Source organism: Cibotium barometz, chromosome 25, assembly GCF_041138505.1.
Source record: "Cibotium barometz isolate CiBa-2024 chromosome 25, ASM4113850v1, whole genome shotgun sequence".
Lineage (NCBI taxonomy): Eukaryota > Viridiplantae > Streptophyta > Polypodiopsida > Cyatheales > Cibotiaceae > Cibotium > Cibotium barometz.
The window spans coordinates 32,726,456-32,751,685 of NC_141070.1; the positions used below are offsets into that span (position 1 = coordinate 32,726,456).

Below are 25,230 nucleotides of genomic sequence, written 5' to 3' on the forward strand. Positions count from 1 at the left end.
TCTCACTCAAGAAATGGTCATACTCATGACCCATTCTCAATCCAAATGAAGCTTTTCATAAAGCTTTTTCTTAATCTAAGATTAATCTATACTTAAGGTCAAATTAATGGCTTTTTTCTATGCTTTTAGTTTATGTATTTCATGAATATTGATGATTCAATCCATTATGGATTATTGATCCAATTAGGGATCATTCTAATTATTTCCTTAATGATAAGCTTTATCCCCTAGAAAAATTGAGATTTATCAGTCATAGCAGAGCGGAGCTATGGCAAAATTTTTATAAAAATTATGCATAAAATAATTTCATTCAAAGCATGAAAAGAGGACTTCCTACCATATTCTAGGAGTTATCATCCTAGATTAATTGAAAGATATTCATTGTAATCATAGAGAAATTGATTATTATATTAATGTCAAAGTGTTACTTTTAGCATAATTGATTTTCATGCATAGATGTATGCATAAAAGATGATTATTTTATTATAAAAGTGTTACTTTTATCATATTTGAATTTCATGCATAGAGATATGCATAAAAGATGATTATTTTATTACAAAAGTGTTACTTTTAGCTTAATTGAATTTCATGCATAGAGGTATGTATAAAAGTTGATTATTTTATTATAAAAGTGTTACTTTTATCATATTTGAATTTCATGCATAGAGGTATGCATAAAAGTTGTTTATTTTATTATAAAAGTGTTACTTTTATCACAATTGAATTTCATGCATAGAAGTATGCATAAGAGTTGATTATTTTATTATAAAAGTGTTACTTTTATCATATTTGGATTTCATGCATAGAGGTATGTATAAAAGTTGATTATTTTATTATAAAAGTGTTACTTTTATCATATTTGAATTTCATGCATAGAGGTATGCATAAAAGTTGATTATTTTATTATAAAAGTGTTACTTTTATCACAATTGAATTTCATACATAGAAGTATGCATAAGAGTTGATTATTTTATTATAAAAGTGTTACTTTTAACATATTTGGATTTCATGCATAAAGGTATGCAAAAAAGTTGATTATTTTATTATAAAAGTGTGACTTTTATTATATTTGAATTTCATGCATAAAGGTATGCATAAAAGTTGATTATTTTATTACAAAAGTGTGACTTTTATTATATTGAATTTCATGCATAAAGGTATGCATAAAAGTTGATTATTTTATTTTAAAAGTGTGACTTTTATTATATTTGGATTTCATGCATAGAGGTATGCATAAAAGATATTCTTTTATACTAAAAGTGTGATTTTCATCATAAATGGATTTTATGCATAACTTAGATGCATAAGAGAAATTCTTTTATTCTAAAAGTGTGATTCCTACCAAATTGAATTTATGCATAGGAAGGTGCATAAAAGATTGATTCAAAAGTGTCATTCTCATCTAAATTGAATTTATGCATAGGGAGATGCATAAAAGATTGAATTTTAATTCAAAAGTGTCATTTTCATTTAAAATGAATTTATGCATAGGAAGATGCATAAAAGATTGATTTTTACTTCGAAAGTATTAATCTCCTTAAATGGAATTTATGCATAAATAAATGTGTAAAGAAATCTTATATCAAATATAAGAGTTCTCTTGTATTCTATAAATAGATATGAGATGTGATAGGCTGTGATAAGAGGTGTATAAGATGTGATAAGAGGTGATAAGATGAATTAAGATGTGATAAGATGTGTATGAGATGAGGTAAGAAGTGTATGTGATAGGATAAGATGTATATGGGTTGTGATAGGGTAAGAATGGATGTGATGTAAAAGATTGATGTGAAGGTATATGGGGTTATATGAATGGGAATGTGGAAATGGATGTATGTATGTGGATGTGTGAATGTGGAGATGGGAGTGTGGATGTATGAATGTGAAAATGGATGTATGCATGAAGATGTATATGCGTAGATGTGAATGTGAATGTATGCATGAAGATGTATATGCGTAGATGTGAATGTGGATGTAGATGTGCATGTATGTATGTATGTGGATGTATAGATGTGAATGGGAATGTGGATGTGAATGTATATATGTATGTGGATATAGATGTGAATGTATAGATGTGAATGGGAATGTGGATGTGGATGTATGTGTATGTGGATGTGGATATATGAATGGAAATGTGGATGTAGATGTGGATGTATGTATGTATGTGGATGTGGATATATGAATGAGGACGTGATAATGGACGTATGCATGTAGATGTGGATATATGGATGTGAATGTGAATGTGGATGTGGATGTATGGATGTAGATACGGATGTGGATGTATGTATGTTTGTGGATGTGGATATATGAATGAGGACGTGAAAATGGATGTATGCATGTAGATGTGGATATATGGATGTGAATGTGAATGTGGATGTGGATGTGGATGTGGATGTGGATGTGGATGTGGATGTATGGATGTAGATACGGATGTGGGTGTATGTATGTATGTGGATGTAGATGTAGATGTAGATGTGGATGTATGGAATGTGAATCTGTGGATGTATAGATGTGAATGAGAAAGTGGATGTGGATGTATGAATGAGAATGTGTGGATGTGGATGTATGGATGCGGATATGGATGTGTATGTATGAATGTGGATATGGGATGTGGATGTATAAATGAGGATGTGAAAATGGATGTATACATGTAAATGTGGATGTATGGATGTGAATGTGAATGTGTATGTGAATTAATGTGTCGTCGATATGAGGAAATGGATGAGAATGAGTACACATTGAATGGAATGTGGAATAAGTAATGTGGACTAAGGAGGGATAATGTGGAAAGACGAGAGTTCAATTTAGAAACTGTATTTTGTGACTGTTTGTAAATGATTGTTTTATGTCAAGAATACTGGGGAAGCATTTTGATCGTCTTGTGGATTAAGGTCATGAAGACCTAATTGTTAAAGTTGCAACTGCTGAGACGGAGAGTCAACGGAGCACGTCTCGCGTAGCAAGGTCGACCGAGGTCTTGACTAGCCTCGGTTCGATTTAAATGGTGAGCTTCCGGTATACGGTGGATGAGGGACCAAGGAAGCGGCCTATGAGTGAAGCGCTAGGTCACCTGCGAAGGATCCTAGAGGGTGCTGACCATACGGTGCTCGGGCTCTGGGTTGCCGAAGATACCCACACGTGCGTCGTGGAAGATATTGGAACAAGGAGTAAGAGTTGTTTTCTGAAACCGGGCATGGATCTGGTTGATTGACCTTGCTAGTCTTCAATGGATGAGTCCATGGCTCTTTTTATGGATCTGTTGGTTGATCTTGCTGATCTTCAACGAGAGTCCTTCTTGATTTTTATAAGTAATTATATTGCTGAGTATTATGGGCTAGGAGCTATTGAAAAGGCCCCTGAGTGGACAGGTGGTGAGCGTTCTAGTTGCCAATGACGCCATAGATACTCTGATGAAGGAATGATGGGAAATTAAGAATCAACCGGATAATTTGGAAGATTGTGATCAGTGGTACTATGGTTTCATTAAAGGATTGTTTTAAAGTTAGCTGATGCTAGGAAAAAGGCAATTTCATATTGGGTGTGTAAGTGGTGTGACTAGCTTTATGTTTGCATGAACTTCCGGCTAGGGGGCCTTGGAAATCTTTTCCTTGGTACTCGGGACAAAACCTAACCAAATTCTTAATTGGATCCCATCACTACAGTGGTTGGGCGGTTGGCTAACCCATGGGATTGGATGGGGTAGGCTGGACTGATGGATCCGTAAATCGAGACTCAATTTCTGTTATTACGATAGATAAAGTAAATCCCGGATAGTAATTGTTCTATGGATAGGAATCAACGGTTGTGCCTCTTGATGGGGAAAAAAGCGTTGATCCCAATGATCCAAGTGCAAGTTTCTTCCTTGATCCGATCGAGTATCTTTATAGGTGCAGTCGGATCAGCTCTAATGTCTCGTAGCATTCGGGACAAAGAAACTCCTGTAGTTGAGGAAGCTCTTTCCAAGGGGACCTATTGGAAGGCCAGGCAGGTGGCAGTTGATGTAATATGCGAAAGCTTCGGAGAAGGATCGGTACTTCAAAACTCAGAAATCAGCACTCTTTTGGCGACGCAATTAATGCACAAACTGAAAGGAGATGTGCAGAAAATAGAGAGAGAAGGGGGAGATGGAGAGGACACAGTATTGGGTCCCAATTACCCTCTGTAGGGCCCCCACCACGGATGGTGTATTTGCTTTATTAGAATGATGTAAATCTGAAAACAAATACAGAAAACTTGACCTTTTCTTGGCTGGAAAATCCTGCCCTTGACCTTCAGTCCTTCACCCCTTTGCGTTAGCAACTTCTTGGCTGTCCTGGCCCTTGTTTGCTTGAGCACTTGGTGAATTATGAGATGAATTATGGGATTGTGGCTTCCTCTATTTATACTTCCCATCATGAGCAGTCGGCCAGCTGATAAACAGGCAGCCAGCATCATATTCCCACGACTGAGTAAATTCAGCAATAAATGCTGAATTAAATCCCCAAAAATGCTGGAAAAATTCCATAATGTCTGCGCATCTCTTCCTAGCTGGCTGGACATCAGGCGCCTACTTCTGAAGGGCTGGACACATCTTTTGTCCACAATCCCAGTGCTGGGCAGCCTGTATGGGCTGCCCCATACATGCCCTACAGCCATATAAAGGTTGTAATCTCCTGGAGATTGCCTGATATGTGCCCTAGGACTGTCCTACAGCCCCTCCATGGCTGGTGGGTTCAACCTGGGCCTTCCTGGCCCTCATGGGGGTGGTTCTACACCATTCCCGTGCCCACACTCAGATCCGGGGTAGCCCTATGGGCTGGCCCCTTGTCCGAAACCTAATCTACTCAGTGATCTGGCATTCGGTACCAAACTAGATACACAGAACCACTGACATCATTCTAGAGGGAGACTCACAGTGCGGACTGGCACTGTTTCATGTGCAGGACAGTGCACACCTAACCTTGGACTCATGTGCAGGACAATGCACACCTGACCTCGGACGACTGAGATGGATCCCTGGCTGACTCATCCCGAACTGGGCTCACATGGGACCAGTTCACCATCACAGGTCGTCCTGCACCTTCTGTACAGAAATGTCTACATGGCATCCAAGTGCGGGATGCACGTGACATCCCCTTCTGCTTAACTTGATGGAAGCTGCATAGCCTCCAAATAATCCGTCAATAATGCCGGATAGTCTTCAAAAAATTCTGTGTCGAGCCATACCGCTTCATGAGTTCCTCGGTCCTGAAACTTCGTGAGAAACTGTCGTAGTCTTCGGCCTGAGCCATGCTTGAAACGGTGCAGAAGGATCTGTTCTGGAACCATTACTTGTGCTTCATCAATAATGTCTGGTTCCTCTTCGTCTTTGACCTCTGAAGGGGGTGGACTTGCATATGGCTTTAACCAACTGACATGAAATACATCGTGCATAGTCCAACTCGGAGGTAGCTTTAACTACATAGACACCTCATTAATCTTTTTCCGGATGGGAAATGGTCCGAAGCTCCTGAAAGACAACTTTGGGCATCGCTTGCCCACCTGCTTCAATCTTTGCTTCATAATCCGGAGATACACCCAATCCCCTTTCGAAAACTTCATGTCCCTTCGGTCTTTATTGGCCTGTCGAGTGTAGGCCTCTTGCGCTTTAGCCAATCTGTCTTTAATGGACTCTAGGATCTCTTGGTAAGACTCTGTCACTCTGTTCGCCTCCGGTACTAAAGACAAAGTCATGGTTAACAACGACTGGAAAGGCCTTCCAACGCTGCCTCATATGGAGTCCTGCCAATAGCTGAAGAAAAAGAGTCATTCAAAACAGCTTGAACTAAAGGCAAAAACGATTCCCACTTACCTTGCTGATCGTGGACATAACACTTCAGCACATCAAAGGCCAACTGGTTGTATATCTCTGTCTGGCCATCTGTCTGTGGGTGGAATGCAGTGGAAAAATTCAACTTAGTACCAAAATTATCAAACAATGCCCTCCAAAAATGACCGGTAAACTTGGCATCTCGGTCTGACACTATGGTTCTAGGAATCCCGCCAATCGGGTACCAATGCCGAATGAATAGTTGGGCAACATCCTCGCGGCGGTCACATTGGCCCTACAAGGAATAAGCATAACAAATTTGCTAAACCTATCAACAATAGTTAAGCACTGCGTATTACGCTTACTCGGACTGGGAGGCAGATTTGTGACAAAGTCCATCGAAATGTCCTAGAAAGGATCCTTAGGAATTGGCAAAGGTTGTAACAACCCTATCTTCTTTCCATGAGGAGCTTTCACCTTTTGACAAATGTCACAGCGTTGTACATATGTAAACACATCACGCCTCATCTTTGGCCAATAGTATTGCCGTTCTAATTTCTCCAGAGTCGAAGTCATGCCCCTATGACCACCTATAATGGCGTCATGGACATCATGGAGAAGAGCTGCCCGGAATGATTTCATGACACATAGTCGGCCTTTGTAGAAAAGCCAACCATCGTGTATCAGAAAATGGCATGGTCCTGTGGCATCCAATGCCTGTTCCCACTGTGTACCAAATTCCTCGGAATCCGCGTACGCGTGCTTCATGTCTTCTAGTCCTGTACGAACAAGGTCAAGTCTAGTGGTCTGAATCGCAGATACTTGTCCCTTCCTGCTCAAAGCATCGGCCACTGGATTGGCCTTTCCTGGAAGGTACTCAATCATACCACCGAACTGCTGGAATATCTGACTCCAGCGGTGTTGTCGATCACTCCACTATGCACTTGGCATTGTATGAATCCAGCGCAATGCCTGATGGTCAATGCGAACCTCGAAGTCACGGCCATACAGGAAATGTTTCCAATGTTTCAAGGCCTGTATAACAGCTAGGAGTTCACGATCATAGACCGAGTAGTTCTTTTCGGCGGGCAGTAACTTACGAGACATGTAAGCTACCGGATGACCATTTTGTTGCAATACACCTCCAATTGCGATGTTACTCGCATCGGTGATCACTTGAAATGGTTCGTCCCACGAGGCAAGGGCTAAACAAGGCGCTTCTGACAAAGCCACCTTGAGGTTCTGGAATGCCTCCAACGCTCGTGGAGTCATTCGAATCTTTTGCCTTCTTGTTTTCACTCCCTTTAGCAAATCGGTGAGGTCTGCCGAGAGATCAGAAAACTTGTCAATGTGGGTGGAATATGCTTGGCATATACCCACAAATGATCTAATGTCATAAGCGGTCTGAGGTACTTCCCAGTTAACAATCTCGACCACTTTAGCCGGATCCAGTCGAATGCCTTCAGCACTAATTATATATGCCAAGTAATGTACCTGGAACAGATAAAATTCTGACTTCTTTTCATTGACATAGAGCTCGTTGCTTTCTAGCAACTTAAGGACTTTCTCCACATCAATGTCATGCTGCTCAACTGTAGCTGAAAATATGAGTATGTCGTCCAGAAATATGAACACACACTCTCCAATCAACTCCCGGAAAATACGCATCATCATGCGGTTAAATGTAGCTGGGGCGTTCGTCAATCCAAATGGCATAACCACAAATTCATAGTGGGCCCGTTCTGTACGGAAGGCTGTCTTGGGGATGTCTCCCTCTACAATCCGTACCTGGTGGTACCCACTCTTTAAATCCAGTTTGGAGAACACCTTAGCTTCATTCAGCCTCTCGAGAATATAGTCAATTCGAGGCATCGGGAATCTGCTCTTAATAGTCAGCTTGTTGAGTGCACGATAATCGACACACAACCGAGAAGACCCATCTTTCTTCTTGACAAACAAGATCGGTGCTCCAAATGGCGACACGCTGGGGCGGATGAAGCCAGCTTGCAACAATTCTTAGAGTTCGCGGTCCAACTCCGATTCCATTGCCTTAGAAAGGCGATACGGAAACTTGCTCGGGGGTTCCGAGCCTGGGAGGAGGTCAATCTTGTGATCCTCCGCGGTCTGGACGGGGGGAGCTGGGGAGGGAGACTGTCCCGAAGAAAAATCTTCTGGAACTTTTCATGGAGAACCGAGTACTTCTCTCGGAAGCACTGGCCACCGTCTGGGCTGTCTGAATGTAAATCATCGCACACTGTGCGCCTTTCCTGACTGCTCGCTTAGCCTGCAAGTGGCTTATGAGCGGAAAGTTTGGAATACCTAGCTCAATGGTCACCGGGGTGTTTGACACATTCCGATCGATCTGGAACGTATGCTTGTCCCACTTGACATCAGGAAGAAACTTGTGAAACCACTGGATACCCAAAATTATGTCTGCTCCTACAAGAGGGGCAACCATAAAGTCACGCACAAACTCTATGTCCTGAATCACTAACTTAGCACCTAGAGCTTCATACTTGACGCTCGTTGTCATACCTGTGCTAAAACCCTCAACCTGTTTGTCCACCGGAGTCAGCTCGAAACGGGCACGCCTAGCGGCCTGTTCCGTGACCACATCCTCCGTGCTGCCGCTGTCAAACAAGACAACGACTCTCTGGCCACCTATGTAGCCAAAGGACTTGAGCAATTTGTTGCGCTCATTGTAAGATTCCTCCCCCAACTCCCTTTTGATGTCTAGTATCTTCCCCTGTAATCAATCCCTCTTCAGAAATATAAAGACCTTGTTTCTAATTGTTTTAACCTAGAGAGAGAATATATTCTAGAGAGAGAATATTCAGATTTTTAATATTTTTGGATGAAAAATTATCTCATCTTATTAAAATAAGTTCCCCTGAAACAGAAATTCAAAAAGAACTTTCCAATGTGCAATTGGAATTAATTGGAAATGGGTATAAAGGACCTTAGCCTAAGGGTCTAGATTTTCAAAAAATTTTGGATTATGGTCCAATTAAGGTTCCTATGGGCCAATAGCATCAATCCATGTGTAGGGAGGAGATAAATCCAATTTGTAAAAGAAGATACCCAAAAATGAGTAAATGCTCACATAAGATGAAGAGTTAAAAATGTACAAGGTTTATTAGTAAAAAACTATGAGCAATATTAAAAATATGAGATATTTTGGGTATCCAAAAATGAGTAAATGCTCACATAAGATGAAGAGTTGAAAATGTACAAGGTTTATTAGTAAAAAACTATGAGCAATATTAAAAATATGAGATATTTTGGGTATAATGATTCCATTTTGACACATATGTAAGAAAGGGGAGTTCTTTAAAGGAGGTGCATATTTCACATAAGATGAAGAGTTGAAAATGTACAAGGTTTATTAGTAAAAAACTATGAGCAATATTAAAAATATGAGATATTTTGGATATAATGATTCCATTTTGACACATATGTAAGGAAGGGGAGTTCTTTAAAGGAGGTGCATATTTCACATGCTTGAATGAGTTTTAAAATCATAAAAATTGAGATATTTCATCTCTCCTCTCTCCTCATTCAAGTCTAGTTCCAAAAAGTTAGCTTAACTGACTTAAAAATGGTCAAATATTGACCAAACTGATTTAGAAAATTCTAGAATCAGTTTGTTTGGTTAGGAGCTCAATTTTTTCTATAAATAGAAGCCTCCCCCTTGTTGAAAAATATATAGTGTTTATGCATCGTTACTCTACTCCACCTAAGCCAAGAACTGTGAATTCATTAATAATTCACTAGTTTTTGGAGCTTTCCTCTTTCTTCAATCCCCATTGGTAGCTCCATCAACATACTTAACCAATTGATTGGTTGGGGGCCTCTACCGTGAACAAAGAATCAAGCAATTTGTAAGGTAATTAGTGAATTTTGATCATTTTCTATAATTTCTCAATGTTTCTCTCTTCTCAACCCCTCTCAAGCTTGAGAAGCTTAATTGGAATGGTTTTTGAATGTTATTGAAGTTAATTGATGAATGGTAGTGAAGAGTTACATAATTTAATGAATGCTATTGAAGTTAATTGACTAATGATAGTTAAGAATTACATAAATTTCCATTTATGCTAAATTCAAATGGTTTTTATGAAGTTTCTCTCTCTCACTCAAGAAATGGTCATACTCATGACCCATTCTCAATCCAAATGAAGCTTTTCATAAAGCTTTTCCTTAATCCAAGATTAATCTATACTTAAAGTTAAATTAATAGCTTTTTTCTATGCTTTTAGTTTATGTATTTCATGAATATTGATGATTCAATCCATTATGGATTATTGATCCAATTAGGGATCATTCTAATTATTTCCTTAATGATAAGCTTTATCCCTTAGAAAATTTGAGATTTATCAGTCATAGCAGCGGAGCTATGGCAAAATTTTTATAAAAATTATGCATAAAATAATTTCATTCAAAGCATGAAAAGAGGACTTCCTACCATATTCTAGGAATTATCATCCTAGATTAATTGAAAGATATTCATTGTAATCATAGAGAAATTTATTATTATATTAATGTAAAAGTGTTACTTTTAGCATAATTGATTTTCATGCATAGATGTATGCATAAAAGATGATTATTTTATTATAAAAGTGTTACTTTTATCATATTTGAATTTCATGCATAGAGGTATGCATAAAAGATGATTATTTTATTACAAAAGTGTTACTTTTAGCTTAATTGAATTTTATGCATAGAGGTATGCATAAAAGTTGATTATTTTATTATAAAAGTGTTACTTTTATCATATTTGAATTTCATGCATAGAGGTATGCATAAAAGTTGATTATTTTATTATAAAAGTGTTACTTTTATCACAATTGAATTTCATGCATAGAAGTATGCATAAGAGTTGATTATTTTATTATAAAAGTGTTACTTTTATCATATTTGGATTTCATGCATAGAGGTATGCATAAAAGTTGATTATTTTATTATAAAAGTGTTACTTTTATCATATTTGAATTTCATGTATAGAGGTATGCATAAAAGTTGATTATTTTATTATAAAAATATTACTTTTATCACAATTGAATTTCATGCATAGAAGTATGCATAAGAGTTGATTATTTTTTATAAAAGTGTTACTTTTAACATATTTGGATTTCATGCATAAAAGTATGCATAAAAGTTGATTATTTTATTATAAAAGTGTGACTTTTATCATATTTGAATTTCATGCATAAAGGTATGCATAAAAGTTGATTATTTTATTATAAAAGTGTGACTTTTATTATATTGAATTTCATATATAAAGGTATGCATAAAAGTTGATTATTTTATTTTAAAAGTGTGACTTTTATTATATTTGGATTTCATGCATAGAGGTATGCATAAAAGATATTCTTTTATACTAAAAGTGTGATTTTCATCATAAATGGATTTTATGCATAACTTAGATGCATAAGAGAAATTCTTTTATTCTAAAAGTGTAATTCCTACCAAATTGAATTTATGCATAGAAAGGTGCATAAAAGATTGATTCAAAAGTGTCATTCTCATCTAAATTGAATTTATGCATAGGAAGATGCATAAAAGATTGAATTTTAATTCAAAAGTGTCATTTTCATTTAAAATGAATTTATGCATAGGAAGATGCATAAAAGATTGATTTATACTTCGAAAGTATTAATCTCCTTAAATGGAATTTATGCATAAATAAATGTGTAAAGAAATCTTATATCAAATATAAGAGTTCTCTTGTATTCTATAAATAGATATGAGATGTGATAGGATGTGATAAGAGGTGTATAAGATGTGATAAGAGGTGATAAGAGGTGATAAGATGAATTAAGATGTGATAAGATGTGTATGAGATGAGGTAAGAAGTGTATGTGATAGGATAAGATGTGTATGGGTTGTGATAGGGCAAGAATGGATGTGATGTAAAAGATTGATGTGAAGGTATATGGGGTTATATGAATGGGAATGTGAAAATGGATGTATGTATGTGGATGTGTGAATATGGAGATGGGAGTGTGGATGTATGAATGTGAAAATGGATGTATGCATGAAGATGTATATACGTAGATGTGAATGTGGATGTATGCATGAAGATGTATATGCGTAGATGTGAATGTGGATGTAGATGTGCATGTATGTATGTATGTGGATGTATAGATGTGAATGGGAATGTGGATGTGAATGTATGTATGTATGTGGATGTAGATGTGAATGTATAGATGTGAATGGGAATGTGGATGTGGATGTATGTGTATGTGGATGTGGATATATGAATGGGAATGTGGATGTAGATGTGGATGTATGTATGTATGTGGATGTGGATATATGAATGAGAACGTGATAATGGACGTATGCATGTAGATGTGGATATATGGATGTGAATGTGAATGTGGATGTGGATGTGGATGTATGGATGTAGATATGGATGTGGATGTATGTATATATGTGGATGTGGATATATGAATGAGGACGTGAAAATGGATGTATGCATGTAGATGTGGATATATGGATGTGAATGTGAATGTGGATGTGGATGTGGATGTGGATGTATGGATGTAGATACGGATGTGGATGTATGTATGTATGTGGATGTAGATGTGGATGTATGAAATGTGAATGTGTGGATGTATAGATGTGAATGAGAAAGTGGATGTGGATGTATGAATGAGAATGTGTGGATGTGGATGTATGGATGTGGATATGGATGTGTATGTATGAATGTGGATCTGGGATGTGGATGTATAAATGAGGATGTGAAAATGGATGTATACATGTAGATGTGGATGTATGGATGTGAATGTGAATGTGTATGTGAATTAATGTGTCGTCGATATGAGAAAATGGATGAGAATGAGTACACATTGAATGGAATGTGGAATAAGTAATGTGGACTAAGGAGGGATAATGTGGAAAGACGAGAGTTCGATTTAGAAACTGTATTTTGTGACTGTTTGTAAATGACTATTTTATGTCAAGAATGCTGGGGAAGCATTTTGACCGTCTTGTGGATTAAGGTCATGAAGACCTAATTGTTAAAGTTGCAACTGCTGACGGAGAATCAATGGAGGACGTCTTGCGTAGCAAGGTCGACCGAGGTCTTGACTAGCCTTGGTTCGATTTAAATGGTGATCTTCCGGTACAGTGGATGAGGGACCAAGGAAGCGGCCTATGAGTGAAGCGCTAGGTCACCTGCGAAGGATCCCAGAGGGTGCTGACCATACGGTGCTCGGGCTCTGGGTTGCCGAAGATACCCATACGTGCGTCGTGGAAGATATTGGAACAAGGAGTAAGAGTTGTTTTCTGAAACCGGGCATGGATCTGGTTGATTGACCTTGCTGGTCTTCAATGGATGAGTCCATGACTCTTTTTATGGATCTGTTGGTTGATCTTGCTGATCTTCAACGAGAGTCCTTCTTGATTTTTATAAGTGATTATATTGCCGAGTATTATGGGCTAGGAACTATTGAAAAGGCCCCTCAGTGGACATGTGGTGAGCGTTCTAGTTGCCAATGATGCCATAGATACTCTGATGAAGGAATGATGGAAAATTAAGAATCAACCGGATAATTTGGAAGATTGTGATCAGTGGTACTATGGTTTCATTAAAGGATTGTTTTAAAGGATTTATGGTTGCATGAACTTCCAGCTAGGGGGCCTTGGAAATCTTTTCCTTGGTACTACCCGGGACAAAACCTAACCAAATTCTTAATTGGATCCCATCACTATAGTGGTTGGGCGGTTGGCTAACCCATGGGATTGGATGGGGTTAGGCTGGACTGATGGATCCGTAAATCGAGACTCAATTTCTGTTATTACGATAGATAAAGTAAATCCCGGATAGTAATTGTTCTATGGATAGGAATCAACGGCTGTGCCTCTTGATGGAGAAAAAAGCGTTGATCCCAATGATCCAAGTGCAAGTTTCTTCCTTGATCCGATCGAGTATCTTTATAGGTGCAGTCGGATCGCATGATCAGTAATGATCTTGACTATGTTAAAGTAAAAAGTTATCCTGGTGGAATCGCCTGTGCCTTCCGGGTAAGGGAAGTTTTTTCCGAGTTCGGTTTTGGAAAAATTGACAGATTAGTCTCTTGTCCGGATATCCGTGGGTGAGGCCCCGAGTGTGGGTCCCTGCCCCGCGCTTGAAGTGCTACTTCCGTTGCTAGTACCTCGAATCCGTTGCATGGTGGGGACAGGGATCTCACAGTTGGTATCAAAGCTTTTTGGTTAATGAGGATCAACCGAGAAGCCAAATATATCAAAAATTTATCAAGAATCAATAAGGTTGTAATTGTGTGATATAATTCATACAAATTGATATTCAATCTGAAAATTCATAAATTAGTAATTGGGTCTTCAAATGGAAGTACCACAATTATATGGAACCCTGACTTGCTTGAGGCCTGGACATGATGGTATTTACCTTATAGTTCCAAGTATTATAACGACCCGTATATACCGAGGGTATAACTGCAGCTCTTTACCGGCAGTATATACGAGTAAATCCAAGACTTGAAATTATAAGCGTTAATGCAATCCAGATGATGAATTCGAATGTGGTTGATATGATTTTAATTTTGTTTGAGAACTGATGAATTGATTTGGATTCTGATTGAAAATGATGATTTTTGAAATTTAGTTGAAATATAATAACCTGAGCAAAACTACAATGAGGATGAATGGGACGAGTCTCTGTGATGATAAATGATGATAATGATTTCAGCAAATCACTATGAGATTAGTGGATTGTGCTGTCAAATTGCTACTATTAACACTTGACCATTAGATCAAGTTAAGGGATGACAAATTGAGAACTTACTTGACTGAAATTCCCGTGGAGGAATGTTGAAAAGAAAATTGAGAACTTACTTGACTGAAATTCCCGTGGAGGAATGTTCAGAAGGAAATTTTTCGGTCTAATGGACCATTATCATGTTAAAGATATGAATGATATGATCTGAATGAATTGTTATTTAATAATGAGTTCTAAGGAATATTTATCCCAGTATTCTGTTGGGTTGACCAGAATATAAGGAACCCCAGAATAAAATTGGATCTTAAGAAAAAGAGTTATCCTCTACCTTGCGAGATGAGGACATCTCGCACTTTTTTAAGTGGGATAGAATGTAAGATTCCTCCCTAGCCTTCGAGGTATACAGGAGTAAGAATCTCCCTTTTTGATCTTATAATTATTCCCTCTCTAAAATAAAAGAAAGATTCTGTTTAAAAAAGGAAGACTGTTTCCCTAGAATACTTCTCAGGAGTTCCTCCTGTTTGAAGGATTCAGAACAATGAGTTCAGAAGTAAAAATCGGTGTTTTGGATACCAAGGTTTTGGTCTTCATTCGAGTACGACCCAAAAGAAGTTCTTTATCTATTGGAGAGTTTAAGAAGTTATCCCCCAGATATTGTGAGCCTTATCTGAATTCAAAGAAAGTAAGTGATCTAGCTTACGAGCTTCTTTTATCTCCTCATCTCAAAGTTCTTAATGCCTTCTATAGAAAATTGTGCCAAACCCAAATCATGAAAAGACAGTAAAACTTCAGTGGCAAGTTACTGTTGGCTTCTAAGTTACGCTAGCTCCTTCCTTTATATAAGTCGTAACTTTTACTTGTCGCTCATAGTAATCTTACTCCCATCGATCTCCTTCTTTCTTAATCTCCTTCATGGCTTGGCAACAAGAATTAGTTTTATCCATGATGATTTCTCACCTTCAAGACGCAAGCGAGTCTGTGAAGACGGATTTTATAGAACAGTATGAGCGCTCACTTTTTCCTCAATTAAGAACGTCTGTAGCTCAGACCAAATGGCGGACCTATCAAGACATAACTAGGGTAACACCTTGGGGTCAGCAGCACTTTCGTAACAATGTCCGCTTAGCCATGGTTATTGAAGCCTTGGGTTTGGGTCCCCGATACTACTACGTCATGAGATCAAGACATCTTGGGTTTTCTGAGCGGGTCTTCTTACTAGCGTGTTTTCTTCCTCATCAGAAGATATGCCTTTACCCCGTTTTTGGCTTGCCTCTCAAAGGTCCTTTTGTTAGATCACCTTATACCACTGAGATAGGTGCGGCAATAACCAACAGAATTATTCCCATAGATGAGTTACCTTATACGTGCGTAGCTTGTGAGTGCTGCTTTTAGGATCATATGATGGACGGGCTTATGGAAGTGTAAAGAGTTCTTCTATCTTTACTGTATATGTTCCAAGAATGAATAAAGTTTAAATCTTGTTCTTGTCTTGACCCTTACTCTCTTTGAGACTTTTCTTGGTGGTTAATCTTTATTCGTGCATCTTGCAAAATTATCCCAAGTTGCGAGATGAGGACATCTCGCATTTTGATTTAGAAAATTCTAGAATCAGTTTGTTTGGTAAGGAGCTCAATTTTTCCTATAAATAGAAGCCTCCCCCTTGTTGAAAAATATATAGTGTTTATGCATCGTTACTCTACTCCACCTAAGCCAAGAACTGTGAATTCATTAATAATTCACTAGTTTTTGGAGCTTCCCTCTTTCTTCAATCCCCATTGGTAGCTCCATCAACATACTTAACCAATTGATTGGTTGGGAGCCTCTACCGTGAACAAAGAATCAAGCAATTTGTAAGGTAATTAGTGAATTTTGATCATTTTCTATAATTTCTCAATGTTTCTCTCTTCTCAACCCCTCTCAAGCTTGAGAAGCTTAATTGGAATGGTTTTTGAATGTTATTGAAGTTAATTGATGAATGGTAGTGAAGAGTTACATAATTTGATGAATGCTATTGAAGTTAATTGACTAATGATAGTTAAGAATTACATAAATTTCCATTTATGCTAAATTCAAATGGTTCTTATGAAATTTCTCTCTCTCACTCAAGAAATGGTCATACTCATGACCCATTCTCAATCCAAATGAAGCTTTTCATAAAGCTTTTTCTTAATCTAAGATTAATCTATACTTAAGGTCAAATTAATGGCTTTTTTCTATGCTTTTAGTTTATGTATTTCATGAATATTGATGATTCAATCCATTATGGATTATTGATCCAATTAGGGATCATTCTAATTATTTTCTTAATGATAAGCTTTATCCCTTAGAAAAATTGAGATTTATCAGTCATAGCAGAGCGGAGCTATAGCAAAATTTTTATAAAAATTATGCATAAAATAATTTCATTCAAAGCATGAAAAGAGGACTTCCTACCATATTCTAGGAATTATCATCCTAGATTAATTGAAAGATATTCATTGTAATCATAGAGAAATTGATTATTATATTAATGTAAAAGTGTTACTTTTAGCATAATTGATTTTCATGCATAGATGTATGCATAAAAGATAATTATTTTATTATAAAAGTGTTACTTTTATCATATTTGAATTTCATGCATAGAGATATGCATAAAAGATGATTATTTTATTACAAAAGTGTTACTTTTAGCTTAATTGAATTTCATGCATAGAGGTATGTATAAAAGTTGATTATTTTATTATAAAAGTGTTACTTTTATCATATTTGAATTTCATGCATAGAGGTATGCATAAAAGTTGTTTATTTTATTATAAAAGTGTTACTTTTATCACAATTGAATTTCATGCATAGAAGTATGCATAAGAGTTGATTATTTTATTATAAAAGTGTTACTTTTATCATATTTGGATTTCATGCATAGAGGTATGTATAAAAGTTGATTATTTTATTATAAAAGTGTTACTTTTATCATATTTGAATTTCATGCATAGAGGTATGCATAAAAGTTGATTATTTTATTATAAAAGTGTTACTTTTATCACAATTGAATTTCATACATAGAAGTATGCATAAGAGTTGATTATTTTATTATAAAAGTGTTACTTTTAACATATTTGGATTTCATGCATAAAGGTATGCAAAAAAGTTGATTATTTTATTATAAAAGTGTGACTTTTATTATATTTGAATTTCATGCATAAAGGTATGCATAAAAGTTGATTATTTTATTATAAAAGTGTGACTTTTATTATATTGAATTTCATGCATAAAGGTATGCATAAAAGTTGATTATTTTATTTTAAAAGTGTGACTTTTATTATATTTGGATTTCATGCATAGAGGTATGCATAAAAGATATTCTTTTATACTAAAAGTGTGATTTTCATCATAAATGGATTTTATGCATAACTTAGATGCATAAGAGAAATTCTTTTATTCTAAAAGTGTGATTCCTACTAAATTGAATTTATGCATAGGAAGGTGCATAAAAGATTGATTCAAAAGTGTCATTCTCATCTAAATTGAATTTATGCATAGGGAGATGCATAAAAGATTGAATTTTAATTCAAAAGTGTCATTTTCATTTAAAATGAATTTATGCATAGGAAGATGCATAAAAGATTGATTTTTACTTCGAAAGTATTAATCTCCTTAAATGGAATTTATGCATAAATAAATGTGTAAAGAAATCTTATATCAAATATAAGAGTTCTCTTGTATTCTATAAATAGATATGAGATGTGATAGGCTGTGATAAGAGGTGTATAAGATGTGATAAGAGGTGATAAGATGAATTAAGATGTGATAAGATGTGTATGAGATGAGGTAAGAAGTGTATGTGATAGGATAAGATGTATATGGGTTGTGATAGGGTAAGAATGGATGTGATGTAAAAGATTGATGTGAAGGTATATGGGGTTATATGAATGGGAATGTGGAAATGGATGTATGTATGTGGATATGTGAATGTGGAGATGGGAGTGTGGATGTATGAATGTGAAAATGGATGTATGCATGAAGATGTATATGCGTAGATGTGAATGTGAATGTATGCATGAAGATGTATATGCGTAGATGTGAATGTGGATGTAGATGTGCATGTATGTATGTATGTGGATGTATAGATGTGAATGGGAATGTGGATGTGAATGTATATATGTATGTGGATATAGATGTGAATGTATAGATGTGAATGGGAATGTGGATGTGGATGTATGTGTATGTGGATGTGGATATATGAATGGAAATGTGGATGTAGATGTGGATGTATGTATGTATGTGGATGTGGATATATGAATGAGGACGTGATAATGGACGTATGCATGTAGATGTGGATATATGGATGTGAATGTGAATGTGGATGTGGATGTATGGATGTAGATACGGATGTGGATGTATGTATGTTTGTGAATGTGGATATATGAATGAGGACGTGAAAATGGATGTATGCATGTAGATGTGGATATATGGATGTGAATGTGAATGTGGATGTGGATGTGGATGTGGATGTGGATGTATGGATGTAGATACGGATGTGGATGTATGTATGTATGTGGATGTAGATGTAGATGTAGATGTGGATGTATGGAATGTGAATCTGTGGATGTATAGATGTGAATGAGAAAGTGGATGTGGATGTATGAATAAGAATGTGTGGATGTGGATGTATGGATGCGGATATGGATGTGTATGTATGAATGTGGATATGGGATGTGGATGTATAAATGAGGATGTGAAAATGGATGTATACATGTAAATGTGGATGTATGGATGTGAATGTGAATGTGTATGTGAATTAATGTGTCGTCGATATGAGGAAATGGATGAGAATGAGTACACATTGAATGGAATGTGGAATAAGTAATGTGGACTAAGGAGGGATAATGTGGAAAGACGAGAGTTCGATTTAGAAACTGTATTTTGTGACTGTTTGTAAATGATTGTTTTATGTCAAGAATACTGGGGAAGCATTTTGATCGTCTTGTGGATTAAGGTCATGAAGACCTAATTGTTAAAGTTGCAACTGCTGAGACGGAGAGTCAACGGAGCACGTCTCGCGTAGCAAGGTCGACCGAGGTCTTGACTAGCCTCGGTTCGATTTAAATGGTGAGCTTCCGGTATACGGTGGATGAGGGACCAAGGAAGCGGCCTATGAGTGAAGCGCTAGGTCACCTGCGAAGGATCCTAGAGGGTGCTGACCATACGGTGCTCGGGCTCTGGGTTGCCGAAGATACCCACACGTGCGTCGTGGAAGATATTGGAACAAGGAGTAAGAGTTGTTTTCTGAAACCGGGCATGGATCTGGTTGATTGACCTTGCTAGTCTTCAATGGATGAGTCCATGGCTCTTTTTATGGATCTGTTGGTTGATCTTGCTGATCTTCAACGAGAGTCCTTCTTGATTTTTATAAGTGATTATATTGCTGAGTATTATGGGCTAGGAGCTATTGAAAAGGCCCCTGAGTGGACAGGTGGTGAGCGTTCTAGTTGCCAATGACGCCATAGATACTCTGATGAAGGAATGATGGGAAATTAAGAATCAACCGGATAATTTGGAAGATTGTGATCAGTGGTACTATGGTTTCATTAAAGGATTGTTTTAAAGTTAGCTGATGCTAAGAAAAAGGCAATTTCATATTGGGTGTGTAAGTGGTGTGACTAGCTTTATGTTTGCATGAACTTCCGGCTAGGGGGCCTTGGAAATCTTTTCCTTGGTACTCGAGACAAAACCTAACCAAATTCTTAATTGGATCCCATCACTACAGTGGTTGGGCGGTTGGCTAACCCATGGGATTGGATGGGGTAGGCTGGACTGATGGATCCGTAAATCGAGACTCAATTTCTGTTATTACGATAGATAAAGTAAATCCCGGATAGTAATTGTTCTATGGATAGGAATCAACGGTTGTGCCTCTTGATGGGGAAAAAAGCGTTGATCCCAATGATCCAAGTGCAAGTTTCTTCCTTGATCGGATCGAGTATCTTTATAGGTGCAGTCGGATCAGCGTGATCAGTAATGATCTTGACTACGTTAAAGTAAAAAGTTATCCTGGTGGAATCGCCCGTGCCTTCCGGGTAAGGGAAGTTTTTTCCGGGTTCGGTTTTGGAAAAACCGATGGATTAGTCTCTTGTCCGGATATCCATGGATGAGGCCCCGAGTGTGGGTCCCTGCCCCGCGCTTGAAGTGCTACTTCCGCTGCTGCTAGTACCTCGAATCCGTTGCATGGTGGAGACAGGGATCTCATAGTTGGTATCAGAGCTTTTTGGTTAATGAGGATCAACCGAGACGCCAAATATATCAAAAATTTATCAAGAATCAAAAAGACTGTAATTGTGTGATATAATTCATACAAATTGATATTCAATCTGAAAATTCATAAATTAGTAATTGGGTCTTCAAATGGAAGTACCACAATTATATGGAACCCTAACTTGCTCGAGGCCTAGACATGATGGTATTTACCTTATAGTTCCAAGTATTATGACGATTCGTATATACCGAGGATATAACTACAGCTCTTTACCGGCAGTATATACGAGTAAATCCAAGACTTGAAATTATAAGCATTAATGCAATCCAGATGATGAATTCGAATGTGGTTGATATGATTTTAATTTTTTTTGAGAACTGATGAATTGATTTGGATTCTGATTGAAAAATGATGATTTCTGAAATTTAGTTGAAATATAATAACCTGAGCAAAACTACAATGAGAATGAATGGGACGAGTCCCTGTGATGATAAATGATGATAATGATTTCAGCAAATCACTATGAGATTAGTGGATTGTGCTGTCAAATTGCTACTGTTAACACTTGACCGTTAGATCAAGTTAAGGGATGACAAATTGAGAACTTACTTGACTGAAATTCCTGTGGAGGAATGTTCAGAAGGAAATTGAGAACTTACTTGATTGAAATTCCCGTGGAGGAATGTTCAGAAGGAAATTTTTCGGTCTAATGGACCATTATCATGTTAAAGATATGAATGATATGATCTGAATGAATTATTATTTAATAATGAGTTCTAAGGGATATTTATCCCAGTATTCTGTTGGGTTGACCAGAATATAAGGAACCCCAGAATAAAATTGGATCTTAAGAAAAAGAGTTATCCTCTACCTTGCGAGATGAGGACATCTCGCACTTTTTTAAGTGGGGTAGAATGTAAGATTCCTCCCTAGCCTTCAAGGTATACAGGAGTAAGAATCTCCCTTTTTGATCCTATAATTATTCTCTCTCTAAAATAAAAGAAAGATTCTGTTTAAAAAAGGAAGACCGTTTCCCTAGAATACTTCTCAGGAGTTCCACCTATTTGAAGGATTCAGAACAATGAGTTCAGAAGTAAAAATCGGTGTTTTGGATACCAAGGTTTTGGTCTTCATTCGAGTAGGACCCAAAAGAAGTTCTTTATCTATTGGGGACTTTAAGAAGTTATCCCCCAGATATTGTGAGCCTTATCTGAATTCAAAGAAAGTAAGTGACTTAGCTTACGAGCTTCTTTTATCTCCTCATCTCAAAGTTCTTAATGCCTTCTATAGAAAATTGTGCCAAACCCAAATCATGGAAAGACGGTAAAACTTCAGTTGGCAAGTTACCGTTGGCTTCTAAGTTACGCTAGCTCCTTCCTTTATATAAGTCGTAACTTTTACTTGTCGCTCATAGTAATCTTACTCCCATCGATCTCCTTCTTTCTTAATCTCCTTCATGGCTTGGCAACAAGAATTAGTTTTATCCATGATGATTTCTCACCTTCAAGACGCAAGCGAGTCTGTGAAGAAGGATTTTATAGAACAGTATGAGCGCTCACTTTTTCCTCAATTGGGAACGTCTGTAGCTCAGACCAAATGGCGGACCTATCAAGACATAACTAGGGTAACACCTTGGGGTCAGCAGCACTTTCGCAACAATGTCCGCTTAGCCATGGTTATTGAAGCCTTGGGTTTGGGTCCCCGATACTACTACGTCATGAGATCAAGACATCTTGGGTTTTCTGAGCGGGTCTTCTTACTGGCGTGTTTTCTTCCTCATCAGAAGATATGCCTTTACCCCGTTTTTGGCTTGCCTCTCAGAGGTTCTTTTGTTAGATCACCTCATACCATTGAGATAGGTACGGCAATAACCAACATAATTATTCCCATAGATGAGTTATCTTATATGTGCGCAGCTTGTGAGTGCTGCTTTTGTGATCATATGATGGACGGGCTTATGGAAGTGTAAAGAGTTCTTCTATCCTTACTGTATATGTTCCAAGAATGAATAAAGTTTAAATCTTGTTCTTGTCTTGACCCTTACTCTCTTTGAGACTTTTCTTGGTGGTTAATCTTTATTCGTGCATCTTGCGAAATTATCCCAAGTTGCGAGATGAGGACATCTTGCATTTTTTAAGTGGAGTAGAATGTAAGATTTCTCCAATCAATCAATCCCTCTTCAGAAATATAAAGACCTTGTTTCTAACTGTTTTAACCTAGAGAGATAATATATTCTCTAGAGAGAGAATATTCAGATTTTTAATATTTTTGGATAGAAAATTATCTCATCTTATTAAAATAAGTTCCCTTGAAACAGAAATTCAAAAAGAACTTTCCAATGTGCAATTGGAATTAATTGGAAATGGGTATAAAGGACCTTAGCCTAAGGGTCTAGATTTTCAGAAATTTTTGGATTATGGTCCAATTAAGGTTCCTATGGGCCAATAGCATCAATCCATGTGTAGAAAGGAGATAAATCCAATTTGTAAAAGAAGATACCCAAAAATGAGTAAATGCTCACATAAGATGAAGAGTTGAAAATGTACAAGGTTTATTAGTAAAAAACTATGAGCAATATTAAAAATATGAGATATTTTGGGTATCCAAAAATGAGTAAATGCTCACATAAGATGAAGAGTTGAAAATGTACAAGGTTTATTAGTAAAAAACTATGAGCAATATTAAAAATATGAGATATTTTGGGTATAATGATTCCATTTTGACACATATGTAAGGAAGGGGAGTTCTTTAAAGGAGGTGCATATTTCACATAAGATGAAGAGTTGAAAATGTACAAGGTTTTTTAGTAAAAAACTATGAGCAATATTAAAAATATGAGATATTTTGGGTATAATGATTCCATTTTGACACATATGTAAGGAAGGGGAGTTCTTTAAAGGAGGTGCATATTTCACATGCTTGAATGAGTTTTAAACTCATAAAAATTGAGATATTTCATCTCTCCTCTCTCCTCATTCAAGTCCAGTTCCAAAAAGTTAGCTTAACTGACCTAAAAATGGTCAAATATTGACCAAACTGATTTAGAAAATTCTAGAATCGGTTTGTTTGGTTAGGAGCTCAATTTTTCCTATAAATAGAAGCCTTCCCCTTGTTGAAAAATATATAGTGTTTATGCATCATTACTCTACTCCACCTAAGCCAAGAACTGTGAATTCATTAATAATTCACTAGTTTTTGGAGCTTCCCTCTTTCTTCAATCCCCATTGGTAGCTCCATCAACATACTTAACCAATTGATTGGTTGGGGGCCTCTACCGTGAACAAAGAATCAAGCAATTTGTAAGGTAATTAGTGAATTTTGATCATTTTTTATAATTTCTCAATGTTTCTCTCTTCTCAACCCCTCTCAAGCTTGAGAAGCTTAATTGGAATGGGTTTTGAATGTTATTGAAGTTAATTGATGAATGGTAGTGAAGAGTTACATAATTTGATGAATGCTATTGAAGTTAATTGACTACCCTAATGATAGTTAAGAATTACATAAATTTTCATTTATGCTAAATTCAAATGGTTTTTATGAAATTTCTCTCTCTCACTGAAGAAATGGTCATACTCATGACCCATTCTCAATCCAAATGAAGCTTTTCAGAAAGCTTTTTCTTAATCCAAGATTAATCTATACTTAAGGTCAAATTAATGGCTTTTTTCTATGCTTTTAGTTTATGTATTTCATGAATATTGATGATTCAATCCATTATGGATTATTGATCCAATTAGGGATCATTCTAATTATTTCCTTAATGATAAGCTTTATCCCTGAGAAAAATTGAGATTTATCAGTCATAGCAGAGCGGAGCTATGGCAAAATTTTTATAAAAATTATGCATAAAATAATTTCATTCAAAGCATGAAAAGAGGACTTCCTACCATATTCTAGGAATTATCATCCTAGATTAATTGAAAGATATTCATTGTAATCATAGAGAAATTGATTATTATATTAATGTAAAAGTGTTACTTTTAGCATAATTGATTTTCATGCATAGATGTATGCATAAAAGATGATTATTTTATTATAAAAGTGTTACTTTTATCATATTTGAATTTCATGCATAGAGGTATGCATAAAAGATGATTATTTTATTATAAAAGTGTTACTTTTAGCTTAATTGAATTTCATGCATAGAGGTATGCATAAAAGTTGATTATTTTATTATAAAAGTGTTACTTTTATCATATTTGAATTTCATGCATAGAGGTATGCATAAAAGTTGATTATTTTATTATAAAAGTGTTACTTTTATCACAATTAAATTTCATGCATAGAAGTATGCATAAGAGTTGATTATTTTATTATAAAAGTGTTACTTTTATCATATTTAAATTTCATGCATAGAGGTATGCATAAAAGTTGATTATTTTATTATAAAAGTGTTACTTTTATCATATTTTAATTTCATGCATAGAGGTATGCATAAGAGTTGATTATTTTATTATAAAAGTGTTACTT

At 36.3% G+C, this 25,230-nt stretch overlaps 1 protein-coding gene across 1 annotated transcript in view; it reads right to left on the reverse strand.

Moving 5' to 3' along the window:
• The window catches only part of LOC147624482 (uncharacterized), a 283,897-nt gene that overhangs the window by 81,373 nt on the left and 177,294 nt on the right, over positions 1-25,230 (reverse strand). The window contains exon 3 of the mRNA XM_086819837.1: positions 8,124-8,449. Within this exon, the coding sequence (XP_086675963.1) occupies positions 8,124-8,449 (326 nt within the window). The remainder of the gene's footprint in view (positions 1-8,123; positions 8,450-25,230) is intronic.